Source organism: Pelobates fuscus, chromosome 5 (genome assembly GCF_036172605.1).
Source record: "Pelobates fuscus isolate aPelFus1 chromosome 5, aPelFus1.pri, whole genome shotgun sequence".
NCBI classification, from domain to species: domain Eukaryota; kingdom Metazoa; phylum Chordata; class Amphibia; order Anura; family Pelobatidae; genus Pelobates; species Pelobates fuscus.
Genome location: NC_086321.1, coordinates 145,456,752 through 145,479,888, shown reverse-complemented (window position 1 = coordinate 145,479,888; position 23,137 = coordinate 145,456,752). Strand labels below are relative to the sequence as shown.

Genomic DNA, 23,137 nt, shown 5'->3' with positions numbered 1-23,137 from the left:
AGCATTCATAATGCTTTCCTATGGATGCTTGCGTGCTCTCACTGTGATTTTCACAGTGAGAATCACGCAAGCGCCTCTAGCGGCTGTCAGTGAGACAGCCGCTAGAGGCTTTGGGGGAAGGCTTAACTAATTGATAAACATAGCAGTTTCTCTGAAACTGCTATGTTTATAAAACAATTAGTTAACCCTAGCTGGACCTGGCACCCAGACCACTTCATTAAGCTGAAGTGGTCTGGGTGCCTAGAGTGGTCCTTTAAGGATAGAGTACAACGAGTTGTCATAAATGGTAAATTTTCAAGCTGGACAAAAGTGGTAAGTGGTGTCCCTCAGGGTTCTGTTTTGGGACCGCTTCTATTTAACATATTTATAAATGATCTTGAAATGGGCATTGAAAGCCATGTATCAGTGTTTGCAGATGACACAAAACTTTGTAAAGTAATAAAATGTGAGCAGGATATTGCCTTGCTGCAGAGGGATTTGGATAGATTGGGGGACTGGGCACTAAAATGGCAGATGAAATTTAACGTAGAAAAATGCAAAGTTATGCACTTCGGGGTTAAGAATGCACAAGCAATTTACACCCTAAATGGTAGTGAACTAGGGATAACCACACACGAGAAGGATTTGGGAATTGTTATAGACAATAAATTAGGTAGCAATATGCAATGTCAATCTGCCGTTGCTAAGGCCAGTAAGGTTTTGTCATGTATAAATAGGGGCATAAATTCTCGAGATGAAAATATAATTTTGCCTCTTACCAATCACTGGTAAGACCACACCTTGAATATGCTGTGCAATTTTGGGCACCTGTTCTAAAGAAAGATATCATGGCACTAGAAAAAGTGCAGAGACGAGCTACAAAATTGATAAAAGGAATGGAGCATTTTAGTTATGAAGAAAGGTTAAAAAATTTAAATCTCTAGTTTGGAAAAACGGCGCCTGAGAGGGGATATGATAACATTATACAAATATATTTGGGGCCAGTACAAACCATTATCTGGAAATCTATTCATAAACAGGGCTATACATAGGACACAAGGTCACACATTTAGGCTTGAAGAAAGGAGATTTCATCTAAGGCAAAGAAAAGGGTTTTTTTTACAGTTAGAGCAATAAGGATATGGAATTCTTTGCCTGAAGAGGTGGTTTTGTCAGAGTCTATACAGATGTTTAAACTGCAATTGGATAAATACTTGCAAAAACATAACATACAGGGTTATAATTTCTAATCAGTGGGGTAAAAGCTGCTTGATCCAAGGAGACATCTGACTGCTATTTTGGGGTCAAGAAGGAATTTTTTCCTAGTTTGTTGCAAAATTGGAAGCGCTTCAGACTGGGTTTTTTTGCCTTCTTTTGGATCAACAGCAAAAGCATATGTGAGGAAGGCTGAACTTGATGGACGCAAGTCTCTTTTCAGCTATGTAACTATGTAACTATGTAAAGATGTGCCCGTCTGTGGGAAGCTTTTCGCGCCCTCAGAGAGTATTGGGGTCTCCGTGGCTAGCCCGTTTTTTTCGTGGTCCCTTCGGCAGTGCACGCATGGTAACAATGGCGGACCCCGCCTCGTGTTTATCGCTTGGTGTTCATTTGATCCTGGGGTGCTCCCCTTGTTGATGTCTGCCCCTAAGAGGTGTGCTTCCCTGCTGTACCTGCATGCGATGGTCAGCTTTGCGTTCAAGCTTTCGCCAGAATCTCTGGAACAGGTCATCCAGGCGCTGTTCTAACGTTTTGTGTCGCTCTCCATGTCGTGGTCAGCTGCCGCCATCTTGTTTTTTTGTGGCTGTAGAGTTAGCTGTCCAGTGGGAAGAATCAGGTGAGTCGACTGAGCTCTTATTATTTCTTCGCTATAGGCATGCACAGTGCACATACCTTAATCGCTACTGTTAAGCTGTTTCAATAACCTATCACATGTAAACTATGTGGAATTTGACTTTTGCCTCTATATACTTGCCACAAGCATACAGTGAATATAACTCTCATCACACCCGTTAAGCTGTTAAAAATACCTAACTCACACTGCACTACTGACAGCGAGAGTAGCCTACACTCCACTACTGCATCACTCTGTAACTTCTTAAACATGTACTCGCACCTAGGAAGAACAGCAAAGTGCACAATCTCAATATTATGCTAACCCACTCCTGCTACAAGAATATTACTCACTAACATATTTAGCACAAACGACATTACACAGAATCTTTTCTGGCTGACCATACGAATGTTACCTGTTTAAAAAGAAAAATGTGCAATATAACCAAGTTATAACAATGTAAGCTTTAATATGCTTGTTGATGCTGTTATGGCACTGCAGGCTTGTATGTTAACCCCATTGCACGAAAAATAAAGAATATAAAAAACAAACAAAAAACAAACAAACAGTTTTTCTACCTACAGTGTGGGGGCACCAGGGTACTCCTAAAACCATAACCACTACAGAGAGCGTCACTTTGCAAGGATGCGGTAATAAAAATACCACTCTACTTCCATGTTATGCTTCAACAGCAAATTTTTACTACGATACTTTATGCAGATACACATGTTCATGGCTACCAAATAAGACACACGTAAAATGAAAGATGATTATGAGTTATACTAAGAGATGCCTTTTAATGAAAAATGTTTGAGAAAAAAATCAGAGGTAAAAAAAATCTGCACCTTTCTACCAGAAAAAAATTCTGGAAGAGGCATATTTATCTATTGTGATGTATTTGAAATGCTGTGAGCCTGTACTATAGCAATTATTATGAAGGTCATGTTTAACAGTTTAGTGGGAAAGAGAGCCAAATGTCTTGGGTGGTAAATTTTTTTTAAAGTTTTAAGCTTTCTGTAGTGGTTAGGGTACCAGGAGTGCCCTGCCCCTCTCCCTATTGTATATAGTCAATCCATTTGGATCAGAGAGCTGGAAGTTCCAAAGTAGTACAGGTGTGAGCTCATGGGTTAAGGGCATAAAGTAATTCGTCAGCATAGGAACCTCTGCCTCCCGGGCATTAGTATAGTAATGGAGGTCAGAAACGGTTTGTTTACTTATGGGGGGGAGGGGAGGATCTTGAACTGTTCCTTTAACTTGAGGAACTTGTACATGGTATCCACTGGTTTACTATTGGTCTAAGGGGCTTCAGATTTTCTTTGCATATAATGTTTATCATCCTCCACCTCACACACCATACTGTTGTGGAGGAGGGTGCTATTCATCAAACTCCCTCACCAGGTAAATGATGCAGCTGTGGACTCATGATTGCTGACCCATGTAAAACCTTACCATTGCCCAATAAATACACAAACAACTGTATAGTGGATAAGGACAATGACCACAGCTTTATTAAATTTTTGAACCAGCATTAACTTCCACCTGTTAGCTGATAAGGGTGATCATTCCACCAGACAGATATAAATTTCTGTTCCCAGAGTCCAAAGCAGCCTGCCTTCCGCCTTCAGCCCAAGCAGGCTGCGACTCCCCAATCCGAATTGGCACTTCCCTTAACATGTGCTGGCCAGGTATCCCGCCACCACAAAGCCGGCTTCCTTCACACTCCCTTGGCATCGCCTGCCGCTAGTGCCCTCTCAATCCCTACTTGCAACTCAACATTAAATATATCCAGCTCTGTAAGATTTAAGTGGACCCCATCGTTCTGCATCAAATTGGTGTTGTCCTTCTTAAAATCGACATGCCTGACAACTATACCCCCAAGTCATCGAACAAACCTAGCAATGGTCATGTTCAATTTGCCCCTACTGCACTCGAGCCCGTTAGCATACGGCAGCCTGGGAACCACCTCCGACCACACCACTGTAACCTCCTGAAACAACGCCATACAATGGGCAACATCACCTTTTATGTAATGAACCAAGTCAATTGTACCCCCCACGTGAATAACCAATATTACAGACCCGGAAATTAACCTGCTGAGAAACTGGCACTCTGGATACACTTGACTCCACGACAAACCCTGAACACCCCTCCACCAGACACGAGCTGTGTCATAGGAAAACCTCAAGTTGCGACCATAAGGGCGTTGCTCTGCCCGCCTTGCCGCCCAGTATGAGTGCTCTAATATCCATACGTATCGGGGAGGAGGACCTAAAAGGAACAAATAAGGAAACCGTGAAGAAACAGACATCAGATGAGGCTGAACATACAATTGAAACCATCCCGAATTCCACCTACCTAACCTCTGCACCGACGCCGAGGAATAACCCAATATGCTAGCCTGCCTGGCTGCCCCAATACGGAAGGAATGGGTCAAATAACCTGTAGGACTTCTACCACTAGCTACCAAGGAATCCTTCAACACCTTGGAAAATTTATACCACGTCAAAGGAGACCCGTCCCGATACACCAACAGAGACCTTCCACCCGCCGGGCAGATCTCCAAGAAGCGAAGAAACAAACGCACCGGGCAAAACTCCCCGCCCGCTATACCAAGCCGGACCCACGCACCCACTCCTGCTTGATCTGTCTTAGATTTGTGGATTCTTATATCCACAAACCCGTCCAACCATTGCACGTCGGCCAGCAGTAGCGGAGACTCCACCTGCCAGCTAGCAGCCACCAATTCCCCTATCCGCAAAGACCCAAAGAAACAAAACAAAAATGCCACCCCCGACAATAAAGCCTCATATTCCGAACTGCACACTCGCTGGAGCGACGCCAACAACTCCCACATCAACTGAACTGAAATTGGCCTCCGCTGATCTGGAACACTCCTACTGCGCCAACCCCTAAGCACTCTTTGAATACTAAACTCCCAGGTAAGGTCCCTCCAACCCAGGAATTGGAAAAAAAATGACAGCGCTGAAAGAGACTTCTCCGCCGTGGCACATGACCGCCCATCCTCCAGCAAACTATTCAAGAACAGAAGGGTTACTTCAAAGCGCCCCGTGTCTGATGCCAGGCTCCTGTTCCCATCCACAAAACCCAGCCATTTGGACCAAACTGCCCTGTATGCTTTCCACAAAGCCGCAGACAACGACTTTGACACCAAATTCATCAATCCTCCGAACCGAACTCTCATAAAGACTGTGGGCAAGGCTGCCCGTCCCGAACCACCTCCGGTGCGCCTCTTGGAAACAATGCCACTGGAACCAAGAAAGCGCATCAGCGATGACATTTAACACCCCGGGCACATGACATGCCCTAACCCACACATTTTACTGCAAACTCAACAGGACCAAGCGCAGCAGCAATGTCAACGAGGAACGATTAATCACATGGACAACTCTCATGTTTTCCGTGTGAAAACTAACTGTCCTATTCTGAAAGTCCTCACCCCACAAATCGAGATCCACCGCATTTGGGAAGAGTTCCAAAAATGTGAGATTTCGCATGAGATCCCTATCCTTCCAACCCTCCGGCCATGCACTGGCACACCATCGTCTCTTAAAGTATGCCCCAAAGATGAGGGATCTGGACACATCCATGTTGGCGATGGCCGACTTGGGGTCATAAGAAGCAGCCAGAGACTGTCATCTTATGTCCCAAAATCCAACCCGGGGCACATCGCCATCTTCTGCTTAAACTGCTTGTCATATTGGAACACGCCCTGCAGAGCTACTTGCACGAACCCTGTCACCAGCACCCCTCCCATCCCATGTGCCTCGCCAGGCAAACTGTCAAATAGCACCCTAAGCAAGCGCAGAACCTTATCCTGGGCACCCACTGCCTGGCACCCAAACTACTCCAAGCGCGTGCGTAGGCCAACTCACTGGACACAGGCAGACTGACAGGCACCGGGTTCTCAGGCTGGTCCTCCTGCTCCTCTTGCCCCTTCCAGTCTAGAAGTCTAATCCTCCGCTCTCCACAGCTGACCACGCCGTAGGCCGCCATCCTCTGCCTCCACTGGCTGACCACTGCTCAGACCGCCTCCTCCTCCCTCCCAGAGCAGACCGCTCAACCGGCCACTGTCCTCCACCGCTCAGGGAGCCCCTTCCAGGCCAGCCTCCCGGCTCCCTGGCTCTCCTGCCTGCTGTGCCCTGCTTAAAGATGGCGGGACCTGTGATGTTGGCACGTTCTGTTGCGCCGTCACATACGTGCCCCGCGTCCCATCTGCTGACATCCGTCTTCCTGTGTGACCGGCACGCACTGACGTCAGATCCGGAAGAGACGCTGGAATCCTCGAGTTCGCCATCCTGCTACCGCCATCTTGGGCCCGCCGACCCTCCAAGCCGCAGCCGTTGACCCATAGCTCGGACAGGGACTCCTCCATCCACGGCTCCGCCTCCTTCTCCACTGTCTCCTCTCTGTCTGACACCTCTCCACCGCACCGGACTGGGGAAAAGGTGTATAGGAGGTCTGGACCGCCTGGCTTCCTACCGCCATCATGTGTCTGGCTGACCTCCACCTCAGCTGGTCGCCTGCAAACCAGCCATCACCTCCGTCAAGGACCCAGTCCCATTTGCTGCCAGGTAGGCCTGCAGCATCGCAACCACCGCCTCACGAGACACCGCAGCTATAGCCAGGAAAGCGAAACAGCGAATCAACCGTGAGTAATCGATTAGTTCACTTTTCTTACTGATGTATTTTTTTTCCTTTAGGAAAGAGTCACTATCCAGGAAAAATATCTATATTTATATCACTAAGCTGCTACCTTTGAAGTGGTAAGTGTCCACCCCTAAACTTCCTTTTCATCTGTACCTTAACTTTTTGCAACATCGTCTCCCCATTGATCCAACCCCTTTCCTGGGCAGCAGTCATACTTCCCTTCCTTGGAGTCCAGGGAATCTCTTTCTGTTTGTAGGAATTTCTGCCTTTTTGTTTTTCCTTAGTGACTCGTAGTTCTCCTTGATGGAAGCTAGCCATGCTTTCCCCCTCCTCTCTTTGTCCCTATGCGTGCCAACGGACTGTGTGCACCAAGTTAATCCCTGTGACAATTGACGGTAAGCAACAAGTTAATTCCTGTGACAACTGACAGTGTGCACCTAGTTAATCCCTGTGACAACTGACGGTACGCAACAAGTTAATTCCTGTGACAATTGACGGTCAAATTAATCCCTGATCAAGCCGCCTCAACAGCAATTCTCCAGCCTCGCGCTAGTTATCAAGTTGCTTCCTGCCCATGCTTCAATTGCGCAGCACTTACTGGGATTAAGAGTATGCTGCTTAAAACTCTTGCAACTCATCTAAACAGTTAATCTGCATTGTCCTTCTTTACGTCTCATTTAGTGTTGTGTAGTTTTCTGCCCACGATTAGTGTGAGTTACTCCAGGTGAAAGCTAATTCCATTTTAATAACAGCAACTGAAATACAATAAAGTCCTTCCCTTAACCCCTACAGTACACTAACATAATTACCCTTTGCATTAAACCCCTACATTACATTACACATCACGTACCTTTATCCCATACGTTATGCTAACATGAACTCATTTGACCTTTTATGTGTTGCTGCTGTTCCTTTCTGTTCAGGCTCTTTGCAATTTGTGAGAGGATTACGTGCCCACTAACAGTCTCACTCACACTGCAAACAGCAAGGAGAGAAATGAGCAGTGACGGGCTGCACAGGCACAGTCACTACACTAACATTATTAACACCAAACGCACAGCAGTGCGCCGGGGCCTACTAACATGTTGCTGCACCACAATTAAGTAACTTGGATGGCACCATAGCAATTAATTAAAAAAACATTTTTAAAAAAAAACTCAGCTAGCAGCAACGGGCCACCAGTCCAACAATATTTTGTAAAGAAATGTCAATCCATTTCAAGGCAATAAACAGTTTTCTCACTATAAAACTGGAGACAAGGAATTGTTTAAGTGTCCATCTTTGATTATTTTTTCCCACTTTCTATTTTGTGTTTTTTTTATTTTTTTTATTTAGTTTCAACGTTATATAACATGACAAATCCAGAAGTCTACATTTTAAAGAACTAAAGAAAACAATATCTGCATAGAGTGCTACTATGTGGAATAGAAGGCAGAAAGGGTTAGAGGAATGTAGGATCCGTTTAGAAATTCCTTATAAAACAGCTTAAAGTTGTGACCTCAATATGGTGATCCTCTCTGATACTAATTAATGCTTTAGAACAGAGGTGCCCAAAAGTGTGACATCCAGCTGTATAACGACTCACTAGAGTTAATCATTGGGTAGACATCAAGACAGATTGAGTCCTGCAACAGCTGGGGTCTACTTTTTGGTCACCCCTACTTTTTTTAATAGCTGTGTCTGGTCCTCACTGATGAATACATTCTCAGTGGAAGATACTTACTGGCTTACTTACTGAAGTCCAAACCTAATCCAGATTAGGAAAATTCATTGAAAATCAACAGATATCCATCAGATTCAGTTTTCACATATTTTCAGGGACAACAAGAATTACACCCTGACAGATTTTTTTACTTAAAGGGACACTATAGTCACCTGAACAACTTTAGCTTAATGAAGCAGTTTTGGTGTTTAGAACATGCCCCTGCAGCCTCACTGCTCAATCCTCTGCCATTTAGGAGTTAAATCCCTTTGTTTATGAACCCTAGTCACACCTCCCTGCATGTGACTTGCACAGCCTTCCATAAACACTTCCTGTAAAGAGAGCCCTATTTAGGCTTTCTTTATTGCAAGTTCTGTTTAATTAAGATTTTCTTATCCCCTGCTATGTTAATAGCTTGCTAGACCCTGCAAGAGTCTCCTGTATGTGATTAAAGTTCAATTTAGAGATTGAGATACAATTATTTAAGGTAAATTACATCTGTTTGAAAGTGAAACCAGTTTTTTTTTCATGCAGGCTCTGTCAATCATAGCCAGGGGAGGTGTGGCTAGGGCTGCATAAACAGAAACAAAGGGATTTAACTCCTAAATGACAGTGAATTGAGCAGTGAAATTGCAGGGGAATGATATATACACTAAAACTGCTTTATTTAGCTAAAGTAATTTAGGTGACTATAGTGTTCCTTTAACTTTTTCACTTGGCAGTGAAAAGCTCAAGATTGACAGGGTTTAGCATTATTGTATGGAGATTCCTTTATAAGCTGATAAAAAGGTTGTAATGCAAGCGCGCACACACACACACACACACACACGCATGTCTCTGTATCTCTGTATGTCTCTGTATGTATGCATGTCTCTGTATGTGTGCACAGTGGTGGATCCTGGTTTTGTGCTGCCCCAGGCATGACAAAACTCAGGCACCCCTGCCCCCCCTCCCCCCACCCCACCCCACCCCACCTTCTAAATACACATACGCACTCACTGACAGACACATATACACTCAGTGTCAGACACACACTTTCACTGACAGACACACATACACTATCACTAACAGACACACACACTCATACACCCACAAACCAACAGACACACACATAGTAACACACTCCCTAACAGACACACACACTAACACACACTCACTAACAGACACACATACATTTACTAACAGACACACACACACACATGCTCACTAACAGAGACACACACACACACACACTCTACTATAAACAAGGCTACTATAATAACTTTAAGGCTCCTTACAATCTCACTGACTGGAATGGATGGGACATCACATCTTCCCAGTGATGCTGTATAGGAGAGAAATGGAAGCCACGAGGGCAACATGTATGGCTTGGGAAGATGTTTATATCTCTCAAACCACCCAGTGTTTTGCCAGGCCCTTACTGGAGTATTGGCTGTACCCCCTTGTGGAAAACCTGACCATCATCTTATTTACGAAGCCATGAATTAACAAGGGAATTGTAAATTGTAGGCCAGAACACCTAGAGTTTTATTTACTATACAGAGAATGGGGGTAAATTGAAAATGCAAGTTTAAATCACAAAGTAGTAGAATAATTTTTAAAATCAGCTATTGTGGTTTCAGTTTTACAGTTTGTTTTATGGTTTACCCCTATTCGCTGTTATGCAGTTATAATGCCCATTCCCTGGTGATACAGTTTGTGACAGGTTGGCATCTCACCTGGGTTCCCGCCAGACACAGAGTCTCCTCTGAGCCAGGTGACGTGCATCCGGCTTCTGCAGAGCTGCTGAATCCAGATGTCGACCCTGTCAATTATTCACTGGCTGAGAGTGTCAGCTGATCACTCTCATCCATACCCTCTGTGCATGGAATATGTGCAGAATTGACAATAGACAGGCCGGAACTCTTGTTCCAAGGCTAATGGCATATGAATGATGCCTCCAGGGGATTTTATTTGCTGTCTTACCCATGCAGGTTCCAGTGACTCACATCTTATTGTATGCGTAATTCTATTTTTTTTTCAGTATTATAGAAATAAAATCAAAGTACAGAATTTTTTTTTTAAATTACATTACATTAATACATGTATTGTATAACAATTATGACTAGAATGCATGGACAATATTTCACTCTCTATTAAGCACCAACAATACAGGTGCTCTTTGCTGCTTTTTAAATGTATGAAAAATAAGAGGGTTAACACATCTTTACACTTAAAGGAACACTCCAAACACCATAATGCATAAAGCCCGCTCTAGTGGTTATGGTGCCAGTAGTACTCTGGCACCCTCCTAGGGTAAGTAGTTGAATTATTTGTGAATGGATTAACTAATTGCCTGGGATGCTCCTCCTCTTATGACCCCAGAAGTTCTGCATTGAGGTAACCCTGGCGGTGCAGGGCTTAGCTCATTGGCTGAGATCACAATTTATTGTTCATTTTTATTTAACATTTTGTAATTCTCTCATTTATTGTTGAATTTACCCCTTTAAAATCTTGCAAAGGGGCGGGGCCTGACAGCCAAGATGGCAGGACGTGCTCCATGAGGGCTCTCATGCCAATGAGCACAAAAACGCTTAGCCTGACCAATCCAACCATGCTAGAAGCGCAGAATGCCCAAAACCCGATCCAGGGCCACACAGGGAACAGGATGATATCTGTCCCACATCGACACACAAAACGAGCACCCAAACTAGCCACGAGGCCTACACTGGAGCGGGGCCTGAGGCCTGGGGTAGGCGGCCGATCCCTCGACACGGGACCTGCTCATAAGACTCACTCGGATGCTGCCCCGCTACCCCCCCCCCCCCTCTGGACCGGTGGGGGATATCCCGGTCCTCGCTGGGGACGATTACCCCCACAATGCGGCACAACCAAGCGACCAAACCCGCAAATGCACGGGACTACAGGGGCCTACACAAGATGGCGGCACAAAACACCCGCATCAGACCACCCAAGCACACCTTAGAATTCTTTGACCAGCTCCGCACTAGCCTCTGGACATTGCTCCACACAAAGGGTCGGCACTTCAAGCTGGCGATGCAAAAGGCGGCGGCATAGATCCGCCCAGCTACCCAACGCCACCTGAGCAGAGGCCCACCCCGAGCCCCCAGAGCAGCCTCCAGACAGTGCCAACCTCGGAGTTCAAAACGGCGGGGAACGGCGAAGTGCCTCTCGGACTCCAGCATCCACCCGCACACATACCAGCTAGAGACCAAGCCTTCACGAACCACATACTGCTCAGCAACACCGGAATCCTCCAGCCAAAGAAGCACAACCTTGTGTTCATACACCCGAATAGACGGCCACAAGGCTTACCTTAAAGCAACACAGCTTCCAAGGGGCGAAGGACGCGGGCAGGGGGTCCCTCCGGGACATACAGGCGACGGACTCTTGCTGCTGCACCAACTCCGCAAGTACCCAAGACCCACCTGTCAAGCCTCCAGAGCTGGCATTGGCTGAATAGGATGACATGCACCGGAGTTGGACTATGCTCCTGCAGGCCCAATAACAGGAACAATACATGGTCCTACTGTTCAGGTCGTAACGAACGCTATGCCCTCCTGTATACTGTTGCCGAGACTAGCCACCACATTGTACATAGTTTGACCACTTTAGTGTACACCTGCTCGTTAGCCATGCTCCTCTTTTCGTTATGTTAGCATGCTATGGATACTTACACGGGTATATTAAGATTAATGGTATCCTATATCGGTTAAACCATGAACCCCACTCATTGGGCACACACCCAGACAACCAGCCTATAGTTACTAGCATGGTAAAACCTCTGTCTGCTTGCTGACCTATGAGTATACCCATTCTAGGGCCTGTTAAGCCTTAAGTATCGGCTTGCAAGTGTACCCCATACTGATGAATACCATTACTCAATCTTTCGGTACGGCACCTCTTGCAAAATCACTGCCGTTGCTTCATACATTTGTTTGCCTCAACCGCTCACACATTTTGTGTCTAGCTATTCTTCACTAACTGGGCAACCCAGGCCTGTTTAAATTTAAAAGTTTTGGTTTATTTTTAGTTTAAAAACTTGCTATCAGTGCCTTAAGCGCACACCTATACTCTTATAGGCTGGTCTCCAGGATACCTACAATACACTACTGCTAGCGTGTACCCAGCCTGTTCAACACAAGACACAAGCATGTCATACACTATTGCTAACAAGTACCCAGCCTGTTTACCACAAGACACAAGCTTGTCATACACTACTGCTGGCAAGCCCCCAGCCTGTCTACCACAAGACACTAGCTTGCACTTCATTACGGTTTCTCATTTAGACTAGAATACTTAATTGAACGCATCAGTTATATTACGCTTGTTAAAAAAAAAGAAAAAACGTGCAATTACTCATGCCACAGTCTAACCTGTCTACTTCTATGTACGCTGTTGTGGCGTTTGATTATGTCTTGTACTCACCTGCACAATAAAAATAAAGAATTAAAAAAAAAAAAAAATCTTGCAAAGTGCTGTGGAATATGTTGGCACTATATAAATGCCAATAATAACAATGATTAGGACAGAAAATGACAGTGGGATTTTGACCCCAAAATAGGGACTGTCCTTCCTAACTAGGGACACTTGGGAGGTATGCTCTTGGGGGATAAACTACTTATTCCATAAGAATAGATCCCTTATATAAGCATAAGAGGAGCCTCATTAGGATAGAAGAGGAGCCTTCAGCTGCTGGCAGACCCAATGAACAGTGTCATTTACTAAGGAGTAAAAAGCTCTCTGAATGCTATAGTTATAATATGCAAGTCAAGTGAAATATTGTTGTTCCCATTTGTGGCCAGCAGAGGGCGCCGCTGTTCTTGTCCCAACACAGCAGGTAATTGACCCATGTGGGGAGGGAATGAGATTGAGGAAGGTTGAGCCAAAGAGAGGGGTCCAGGGTGGGGAAGCCAGTATCTAACAGCTCTCCAAGCCTCACACCACCACTTAGCACTGTCCTTACACAACTGCAGTGGCTCCTGCTATGGGGACAGCTCCTGCACCATGGATCATTCTGACAGCAGTATTCCTATGGATGGCTGTACCTGTAGAAAGCAAGGTAATTGTGACCATATATCCAGGTTTTTTTTTTTTTTTTACCCCCCACAGTAATAGTTTCCTATAATGATTTATAATCACCAGACTTGTACAGAAAGGCTATGCATCTAAAGATGTTTAAAAAGTCGCTGGTGTTTCTACCATGTGTATAATTAAAAAAAAAAAAAAAAAAATTTTATATATATATATATATATATATATATATATTGTTTTAGGGTGACGTGCTTTCTTGGAGCAATCTGATCACACATCAAAGTTTTATAATAAAAGTAAATGCACAGATGAAATAAACTGGCTGCAAATTTAAGCTTCATTGAATGCAGTTTGCCCAAACCTGACTGTTTAACCCCTTGAATCCAAGGGGGTGAGCCCCCACCCCCTGGCACCCAGAAGGTTAACCCAATAACACACAGAGCCTCTCCCTGATTATCTGAAATCCTTGGGTGTGTTTTCCTTCTCTTGTTACTGGCTATTCTGTTCTAGTAGATCCCAGGTGTTCAGAATATCGCTAGCTTGATTTAACTTCAAACAGAATGAATTGTTTCCCTTAACAATAGGATGCAATGAGCTGGCTTGCTTGGTCTTGTGTCTGCACATTTATAGGACATGTTCTGATATTTAGATGTTAGTCAGTTCCTAATTAGAGTCTCTTAGAGCGGGTATACTGTGCTTGTACAACATTCTATTGGTTATGTGTTTTCCTCCACTGGCTGGAATGATGAGAGTTGTAGTCCAACAAGAAATGGACAGCTGCCTTTTACCACTACCTTTATTATTTTTTTGTTTTATTTTTTTCCTCTTCAATAAACTTTTTGGTTTTATCCATTTCTTGATAAACAAACATGACTAACAATCTGGAAATTATTTGTTTGCTTTACAAGAATTTTGTGTGTGTGTGTGTGTGTGTGTGTGTGTGTATATATATATATATATAGATCAATAATCTGTTACACATGTGCTATGGATAAAATCAAAATGTACTTGTCTATGCAAGACTTCACATATGGAATTAAATTTTTTCACTTGTGTACTACATTTTCTTATTCCTTATAAGTTAATGGACCAGCGGAAATTTCCAGCCTTGTGTCTACATTACACGCATATTTTCTGATCGTATGTGTACATGCAGCGAGAAGCCATGCTTTGGAACCAAAGAGAAGCCTTCCAGCCTGCTTACCAGTGACTGCTGCTCTTAACCAATTTCACGCCTACCTTAGCCAGTGAGGTGCACCCCCCTTTGGAATGCAGTCCAGTTATTTGAGGACACAGGGCTGCATTGATTCTGCAGTTTTGTTTCTGCTCAATCTAATTAAAAGTGCATTGCTTGGCTGGAGAGTGGAGGTAGCCGAAAGAAAATATATATAATTGCTCCCCAGTGAAAACTGTAAATTCAGCATTGTACCATTCTTTATAATTAGGGTGTAGTTTCATTTTATGTTTGTGTGGGTTTTATTTATTTCTTTTTAACTTTGCCTTTGTCCTCCTTTTGGGGATCAATGATAATCTCCTTTATATATTATTTTTCTTGATCGTTATTATATAAATCGTAACCCTTTGTAGTATTGGGCATGATTGATCATTTAAGGTTTACTGATGTTATTGTCCCGTTCAAAACAAAAACCAGCACCTATGATGGGAGTTTGTTGTAGGTTTCAAAGTAACTTCTGTGTGCCTTGTCCATGTTTAAAAATGCTCCTGTATAGTTATAACAGAATTTACAAAACTTTATTTATTTTTAAATAACAAGCCGAGAACAGCATGAATCTTAAAGTGGCACTGTCACTATTTGTGGACATTCCAGAATTCGCAAAGACCCCCGGCGGTGATATTGCTTCTGGGAGGCGTGCAGGTAAGGGTGAGTTCTGCCCATTGAGGCACAGAGGTGTTCTTTTCATTTGTTAGCTCTATAGAGCGCACCTGACTTTACCTCTCCTGGCTGTGTGTGCATTTTGGCTTTGATGTCTCAGTGAGCTGTAGTCTTATAATGAAAAGTTTGCTCGCTTGCGTTCTGACTACAGAGGCTTCTCAATGAAAAGCATCTGGTCAATCCACTGGCACAGACAGGGAAAAAAAATAGGAGGGCTTGCAACAGCTGCTGTTAAAAGCTTCACTCCTCGACCCGCACCCCCCACCCCACCCCAAAAAAAAACTAACAACCAAGCAAAAGTAAATACATGCATGTTTTGTTTGTGGACTTATATATCTAATTTTTTTCCCCCCTCCAGTGAAGTGTTCCTTTTTAAAATTAAAATAAATATATATGTAATAAAAGCTTATAGAGCAAAATTTGAGTTGGGGCATATCGGCTTAATTGTGAGCTGCCACTGGCGACTCAGTTACTCAAACAAGCAACTGGGTAAGCTATTGCAGCATTGGAATGGGGCCACTAAATTATCGTGGGTGAGACATGGCACTGCCCCCCATCCAGTGGGCATCATATTGAGGTTGTACATACTCTATAATAATATGTGGCGGAACTGAGGTGGGTGCAGATTGGATTTTTGCCAAGGGTGATACAAATCCTTACAGTGCTACAATTAGGGATAGTTTCATATCGCTACCACATAAAATAACTGAAAAAAAGTATATTCATCTAAACCTGCACAAAGATGCAGGTTGAAACCGATCAAAACAGTCTGTCTGGTCCATACCTTGTAGACATCTCTCAAATAGTCTTTCTAGTTCTACAGGCACCATATCTCTAGGCCAGTGGTTCCCAACCCAGTCTTCAAGTACCCACTAACAGTACAGGTGTTAGGGATTACCCAGTTGTGTGTTTTTAGAATTTTTTTTTATTTTTTAGCCACAACAGGGTAATGGACTGGTAGGAGGTACATGAAGACTGGGTAGGAAACCCTGCTCTAGGCAACTAGGATTTTACCATAGTCTCTCCTCCTATACTGCTCCTGAGTCTGTTGCTATCTTCAAATACTGCTGGTCCACAAGGCAAAGTGATGATCATACTGTATGTCACTATACACTGCATGAGGGAGCAGAGCAAAAAAAAAGCTCAAAGCTTACAGGATCCACTCCAGCTCTCCCAAAAGTAGGGAGGCTGGGTGGACGTAAAGTAAAATAAAAATAATTTTTTTGAGCGTATGAGAAAGAGAAAGTGTTTTACTCCCCTTTTTTCCATGCTTTTCCACTGCGCGTGCACTAATCCGCATCTCCTTGTAGAGATGTATTAAATCAATACATCTCTATGTGAAACGTTCACCGCCTCCATGCAGAGCATGAATGTAGGTGCTGCACACTGTGCAGCATTGGACTAGGAATCGCCACTAATGGCCATCTGAGTGACAGACACTAGGGGTGTTACTAGGCAGCAATGTAAACACTGCCTTTTCTTTGAAAAGGCAGTGTTTACATTGAAAAGCCTACAGGGACAGGCTATAGACACAATAACCACTTCATTAACCCCTTAAGGACCAAACTTCTGGAATAAAAGGGAATCATGACATGTCACACATGTCATGTGTCCTTAAGGGGTTAAAGGGACACTAGAGGAACCCAGGCCACTTCAGCTCATTGAAGTGGTCTAGGTGCACTGTCCCTGTCCCGTTAGCCCTGCAGTGTTGAACATTGCAGTTTTTGAGATGTCTGATCAAACGTGTTGTTTATGTTTTTTTAATTATTACTACTGCAGTTTCCTTCCCTTGTAATGCCCCTCTATTGCTGCTCAGGGTCAGTAAAATAAAGCATAACCAGATTCATCCTAGTTTGCCCAAATTCTGATTAAATCCTGTGAGAAGTTTTTTGAATCATCCTCATTAGCTGTCTGAGGGTGATTTACTCGTTTTTCCCACTGTATCCTTTTCAGGCAGTAAATATGCTGCTCTAAAAGACGTCTGCCTACTGGACAGAACTCCACTTCCCCTGATGCTGCCTCCATTTTGGGTCCATGCCTGCTGCATTGTTTAACCCTTTAAGGACACATGACATGTGTGACATGTCATGATTCCCTTTTATTCCAGAAGTTTGGTCCTTAAGGGGTTAAGCCAGCTGCTTCTGCAGCAATGTGTAGAGACAGTATCTGACAGCTCTTCCCCCAACTCCATGCTTCGAATACATCCTGCAGTCTCTGATAAGCCTTCCCTGTTTCCATGCATTGAGTTCATCCCTCCCTCGCTTTAGCCATTGCAGTCTCATCCAGGCAAGAATTGAAAGCACAGTTCCTTAGTCTGATACTCTGCATATATAAATTGAACTAAACTGCTTTAATATTGACCTCTAATAGTAATGTCTTATCTTTAGCACTGCAGTTCTTGCGGACTACATTTCCAATGAGACTCAGGCAGCCATTCATCTGGCTAATAGTGTTATTCACTAAAGTGAGGATTACCAGGAATTCAAAGTGAATTTCAACATGTAGGACAACATGGCCAATTTAGGGAAACAAAATCCCCATGTGAATTTTATCATTTTGGCCTTAAATTTGGAATTTTACTTTTACAATTCTCCCTTTAGTAAATAATCCTGTACATGTCTTGAGAAATATAATGTACTTGACATGGAGTGTTTATCAGTAAGGCATAAGCGTTATAAAGCATGAAATATATAGTTAAATAACAGAAACCAAAAACCTTATATATTTTTAGTATTGGCATATAAAAGGGGTAATATAGGCAGAGCAGGCCTGTGCATGGGTCCCAATGGGGCAACGGCCCCAAGAGGCACTTTGATAGGGGCGGCGGTGTGCCATCCCTGCAGTGCTGGAACTGCCGCTAGTACAGCTGCACCAGGGAAGGCATTGTGGGCCTATCGGGTAGTCTGTCTACTTAGGGCAAACCCGATAGGCAGGCAGATGTGATAAGGGGCTTGATTGGGCTTTAGTAGTATGACTGGCACCTTAAGTGTCCACAGCCAGTGCTTCCTCCCACCTTACAGACCATGCGGGCTGTGAACACGAATGAAGCACGGAGTGGGTCAGCAATTCAGGCAGCCTGGACAAGTTCAGACTTCCATAAACCTCAGCCAGTCCAGGAAGCCACCCTCCTGCACTCAAAATGTATTAAAGCAGTGGGGTGACTACAATTATGTAAATTGAGTCTTCTGTATGTGTCATTGTGGGTATCGGTCACTGTGTGTGTGCATATGTGTAAATATGCATAGATCCCAGCATTCATATTCAAACATCAACACTACACACAAACACATCCCTCCAAAAAAACACCAACACTACATGCAATCAAATACCAACATGATTTGCAAACACACCCTTGCCATCAGACACACCCACTACATACAAAAACACTGTGGCAATCAATCACCAACACTACATGCAAACAAACCCCTGCATTCGAGCACCAAACTTTACACATATACACTCCTTCATTCAAACACGAACACTTTATACAAACACACACCTGAATTCAGACGTACTTCCCATAAGTATGCCACTATTTTCAAGTGGCAACAGTACATACAAACACGACGGCAATCAAATGCCAACACTACACACAAATAGACCCCTACCTTCACATACACCATACACAAACATGCTTACATACAAATACTGCCAAATAAAACTTTTTTCTATGGGGGGAGGGCTTTTAACTTGTCTGATTGCAGAGCTTTTGATATTCCAGAGGTTAAGCTCTTGCATGGGTGTGGGTACTGCTGAGGAGTGCATTGATGTCTGCATGAAGACATCCAGCATAACCAAAAACTACCATAGAAAAAGCATTATACAAATCCTAATGCGAGTGCGTTAGCGGAGGAGGAGCGGAGGCTGAATGAGGGACTTCGGGATACTGAGGAACATCGGTAAGTGATAAAAGGATTCTTAACCCTTCAGCACCACTAAGTGTGGCACGAGTGAGGGGGGCACTGTATGAAGCTATAGTGCTAAGAAAACAACTTTGAAAAGCTTAAAGAGACTCTCTATAAGCAACAACAGCACTACAGCTTAAAGGGACTCTCCAGGCAGAGGATTTTAGTCACCTGGTTCCAGCGCCGGGTGCCTCGTGAAGCCGCGCCCCCTATTTTGTCAAAATGACGAAATAGGCGGGCTCGAGCAGGGAGCAATCAGACGCTTCCGTTTGGAAGCGTCATTGCTCCCTTGTGCACATGCGCGGCTTTGCCGCACATACTTCAGAGGGCGGCATTCATGCCGCCCTCTGAAGTCCTGATGCAGGCGACTAGTGAAGTATGCGTAGACTCATTCCCACAAACTAAACTCAACTAGTACAGATATGAGAATTAAAACACGCCTTAGCAGTGGAGCAGTCTCAGGGGCTGCGGGGTTACGTGTCTACGTGGTGGTTAACGGGCGGGTTGGAGGCCTCCTCCAGCCCCAGGCCTGTTTGGAGGATGGCATCTGTAGGCCACAGACTCGTTGGCTCCAGGAGGCTGAGTCTTCCCCTTGACGGGCGCATCGGAAGACCCGGGTGTTCAGCCGCCGCCAGCGGTGAGTGGTCTTCCTGCGGTGTGGTCCGTGCCGCCGAGGTAGTTTTCTCTGGACCCTCGGCCCGGGTAGGCGTGTGGTGTGGAGGTTCACTGCTGGTGTCTGAGCTTTGCCCGGGAGAGGCCTTTTCCGCCGTCCGTCCCCTGCACTCCTCCATTCTTCCGGTGCAGTATGTGGAGGGTGGCAACGTCACGCCTCCAGCTTTGCCCAGAACCGCTGAAAGATGTCATCAAGCCGTTGGAGTGTGTGCTCCGCTGTGGCATGTTGTTGTGCATGAGGCTGCGTGGATGTGAGCTCTGAGGAGGGATGCTTGTCCGCCATCTTGCCCCCGTTAGCCATGCTCATGTGTGCTGCTGCAGGGACGTGTCTTAATCCAGTGTGGACCGGGATGACCGGGGGGAGAGGGGGGACGGGTCCGAGGAGGTGGTGTCTTGTGGAGCTGTTCTGCGGAGCTCCGCAGGCAGGTAAGGCGGCGGCCGTCTGCCCCATCCGTAACTCCAGTAGGCTGCAGGCTTCAGTCGCACCAGCTCTCCCTAGAGCGTGTCAGGAACTTATTTAAAGTTTCGCCGGTGGCATCTGTAGCCTCCTCTGTCTCTGCTTGCTGCTCGTAGGTACCGTTTGCGTTGATTATTGGCTTTTAGGCAGCTTATGTTCAAATTTCTGGCAGGAGCTTGTCGAGTGTGTCATTGGTCTGTGACTTTGTGCTGCAGTCCCCCACAAGGTCCAGAGGGGAGCGCCCCTTGCATTGGGACATGCATATAAGGCCAGTTGTGGCTGCCATTAAATCATTCTCCAAAACTGTGTGTTGTCCTGTTATTGGAGGGAAAGAAGATTTACTCCTGTGTCTGTTTTTCTAGCTTGCAGGGGATTCAACGGGGAAAGTCCTTGTAAGGACTAGAGCTCCCAGGACTAAGTGGCGTCCAGTGCCTGGGGGTGTATAGCGCGAATTCCCCATTCGGCTTCAGGAAGGAGCGGTTCCAGAGCCCCAGTCAAGTCACGGCAACTATGGGCAGCAGTGCTGCGGTTTGTTCCCTGTTCCAGCTAGGATGCGGTCCTTTGGCGGAGGTACCCAGTAGGGGTACAGGGAGCTCCGCTACAGTAATGCTCATTGCAAAGGTTAGCTTTGAATGAGTCAACAAATAATTTTGCTGATAATATATGGTGCAGAGCGTTCCCCTAACACAGTAACTCTGCTTTGCACAGAGTGGTAGACAACTGCAATCCAATTAAAATATTATTATATATAAAAAAAATTCTGCAGCTACAAGACTAACCTGCACTCTCGCCTTGTCTAAGGGAGTAGACCAGTTCGTGACAAATTTGTTTGAAATCTAGGAGCCAGCTGAAAAAGTTAGGAGCCGGTCATTTTCAACGAAAATGCTATTCTTAAAGGGACACTATAGTCACAAGAACCACTACAGCGCTTGATGTAGTTGTTCTGGTGTCTATAACCTGTTCATGCAAGCTTTTTCAGTGTAAACACTGCTTAGTAACACCTCTAGTGACAGTCACTCAGACAGACACTAGGGTCCTGGGTCATTGCTGCATAGTTTGCAGCACCCACGTTCAGTGTCTCCAAGCCCTGCATGGAGGCGCTAAACGTTCCTCATAGAGATTCATTAATTCAATGCATCCCTATGAGGAGATGCGGATTGGCACATTTGCTGTGCATGCACAAAATCCTCCCATTGCTTTTCTAAGGGATCTCAGCCATTGAGGTGGTACCAGCCGTGATGAAAGTGGCATGGCGTGGGGAAAAAAGAGGAAAAATAAAAAAACACCTTCCTCATGCGATAGGAGGGGGCAGGTAACTAAACGCCCACACACTCTGACCAGTAGCGGATCCAAAGGGGGGGAGTGGCACTGGTATTGGTTTGTAGTGGGGTGATAGGGGGGGTAAGAGCTGTAGTAGGAGGGTTAAGGACTGTAAATGGAGTGTTAGGAAGGGAATAGTAAGGGAATAGAGGCTGTAGTACAGTCACACGCTCACTCACTCAGACAGGCTCACGCACGCGCTCAAGCACTCACTCACTCTGACAGGCTCATGCACAGACACACGCTCACACACACACTTTTTTTTTATTAGTCTTCTTACCTTTGGGAGAGCTGAGTGGGTCTTTCCCTAGGGTCCTGTAGTAATCTTCCTGCAGCTCCTCTCTGCTCCCTGCGCACTCTGTAGTGATGCCGGGGCCAGAGTGGCGTCATATTCTGGCTGCTGGCATCATTAAACAGTGCGAGGGAGCAAAAAGGAGCTGCAGTAAGATTACTGCTTCCTCATGCACCGCCTTCAAAGCTGGTGGCCACATTAAAGAGATGGCGAAATTTCTAGTCGCCATGGCAACCTGGCGCCTGGAGTAGGCTTTACATTTTTTTATTTTTTTTTTGCACATTTGAAATTTTTACAAGGCATTACAAAATTGAGGTCACTTGCAGGGGCGGACTGTAGCCTTAAGATTTACACAATCCATCTTTCTGTGAATATGCATGTCATTGAATAGAAATGTTAATGCATGAACCACATGGTGAGAAAAGGTTTTGTAATATTCTGCTGCTTACACATCTGTTTTTAAGAGATTTGATTGTGGGTGCAACTTGACATTTGCACAGACGTTATTCGGCAAGTGCTATAACCTTATACTTAAATAAGACACGGACACCGATAATTCTGTTGGAGTACGAAGTCCACAGCTTTATTAATTAATTATAATAAATTAACATAATTTAGGGTCATTGTCCAACTATACATTATGTTACTATACCCCCCACACAGTACCCCTGACAATGACCCTACCAATTGAACAATAAATAACAACCAAATAACATTTCACTTGAAACACACTGCCTACCAAAGAGGCCCCATATCATACGGTTAAATGTAGGGGTGTACCTCAGACACCCCTACACCCCCAGGTTTGTCGCCACCAAAGAGCTAGAACAAACCAGTCCTTAATTCCATCCGGCCTACACCTTGGCCTGTCCAGTTCAAACTTCACGCAAATTCAATTTTTCACTACGCCCTGTTCCGCCACAGCACATGGCTTGACCCCCTTAAGAGCATGTGCGACCCCCACCACACCTAAACAGGGCCTGTTCTATGCCCTCGTGAAAGCCTAGGTTTAACAAGTCATTCCCAACATCAGACAGATGGATACCATCCCTCCTAAAATACCCCGGCAACATACCCTCCAACTCCCTGTGACGCACCACTACGCCCCCTGAACATCTAATAAAAACTGCCATAATCTTGTTGACTTTACCCCTACATCGGGCTATTGCAGCTGGATCCCTGACGTGCCTCCATCTAAAGCGAGGCACCATCTCGGACCAAACTACAACCACGCCAGGGACCAGCTCCCACAGCCGATCTATATCCCTCTTCATCCTCCGAACTAGTTCTCTTTGGGGAATCCAACCGAAGTCGTCCCCCCCCCCCCACCATGAACCAATACCACATCTGGGACCGACCCCCCAGCCACTTTTCTAAATAATA

At 45.0% G+C, this 23,137-nt stretch overlaps 1 protein-coding gene across 2 annotated transcripts in view; it reads left to right on the top strand.

Moving 5' to 3' along the window:
* Positions 1-13,088: 13,088 nt before the first annotated feature.
* The window catches only part of LOC134610973 (uncharacterized), a 40,828-nt gene continuing 30,779 nt past the window's right edge, over positions 13,089-23,137 (top strand). For both annotated transcript variants that reach the window (XM_063454412.1, XM_063454411.1), the window contains exon 1: positions 13,089-13,242. In XM_063454412.1, coding sequence (XP_063310482.1) covers positions 13,168-13,242 — 75 coding nt within the window. In that variant the 5' untranslated portion in view covers positions 13,089-13,167. The remainder of the gene's footprint in view (positions 13,243-23,137) is intronic.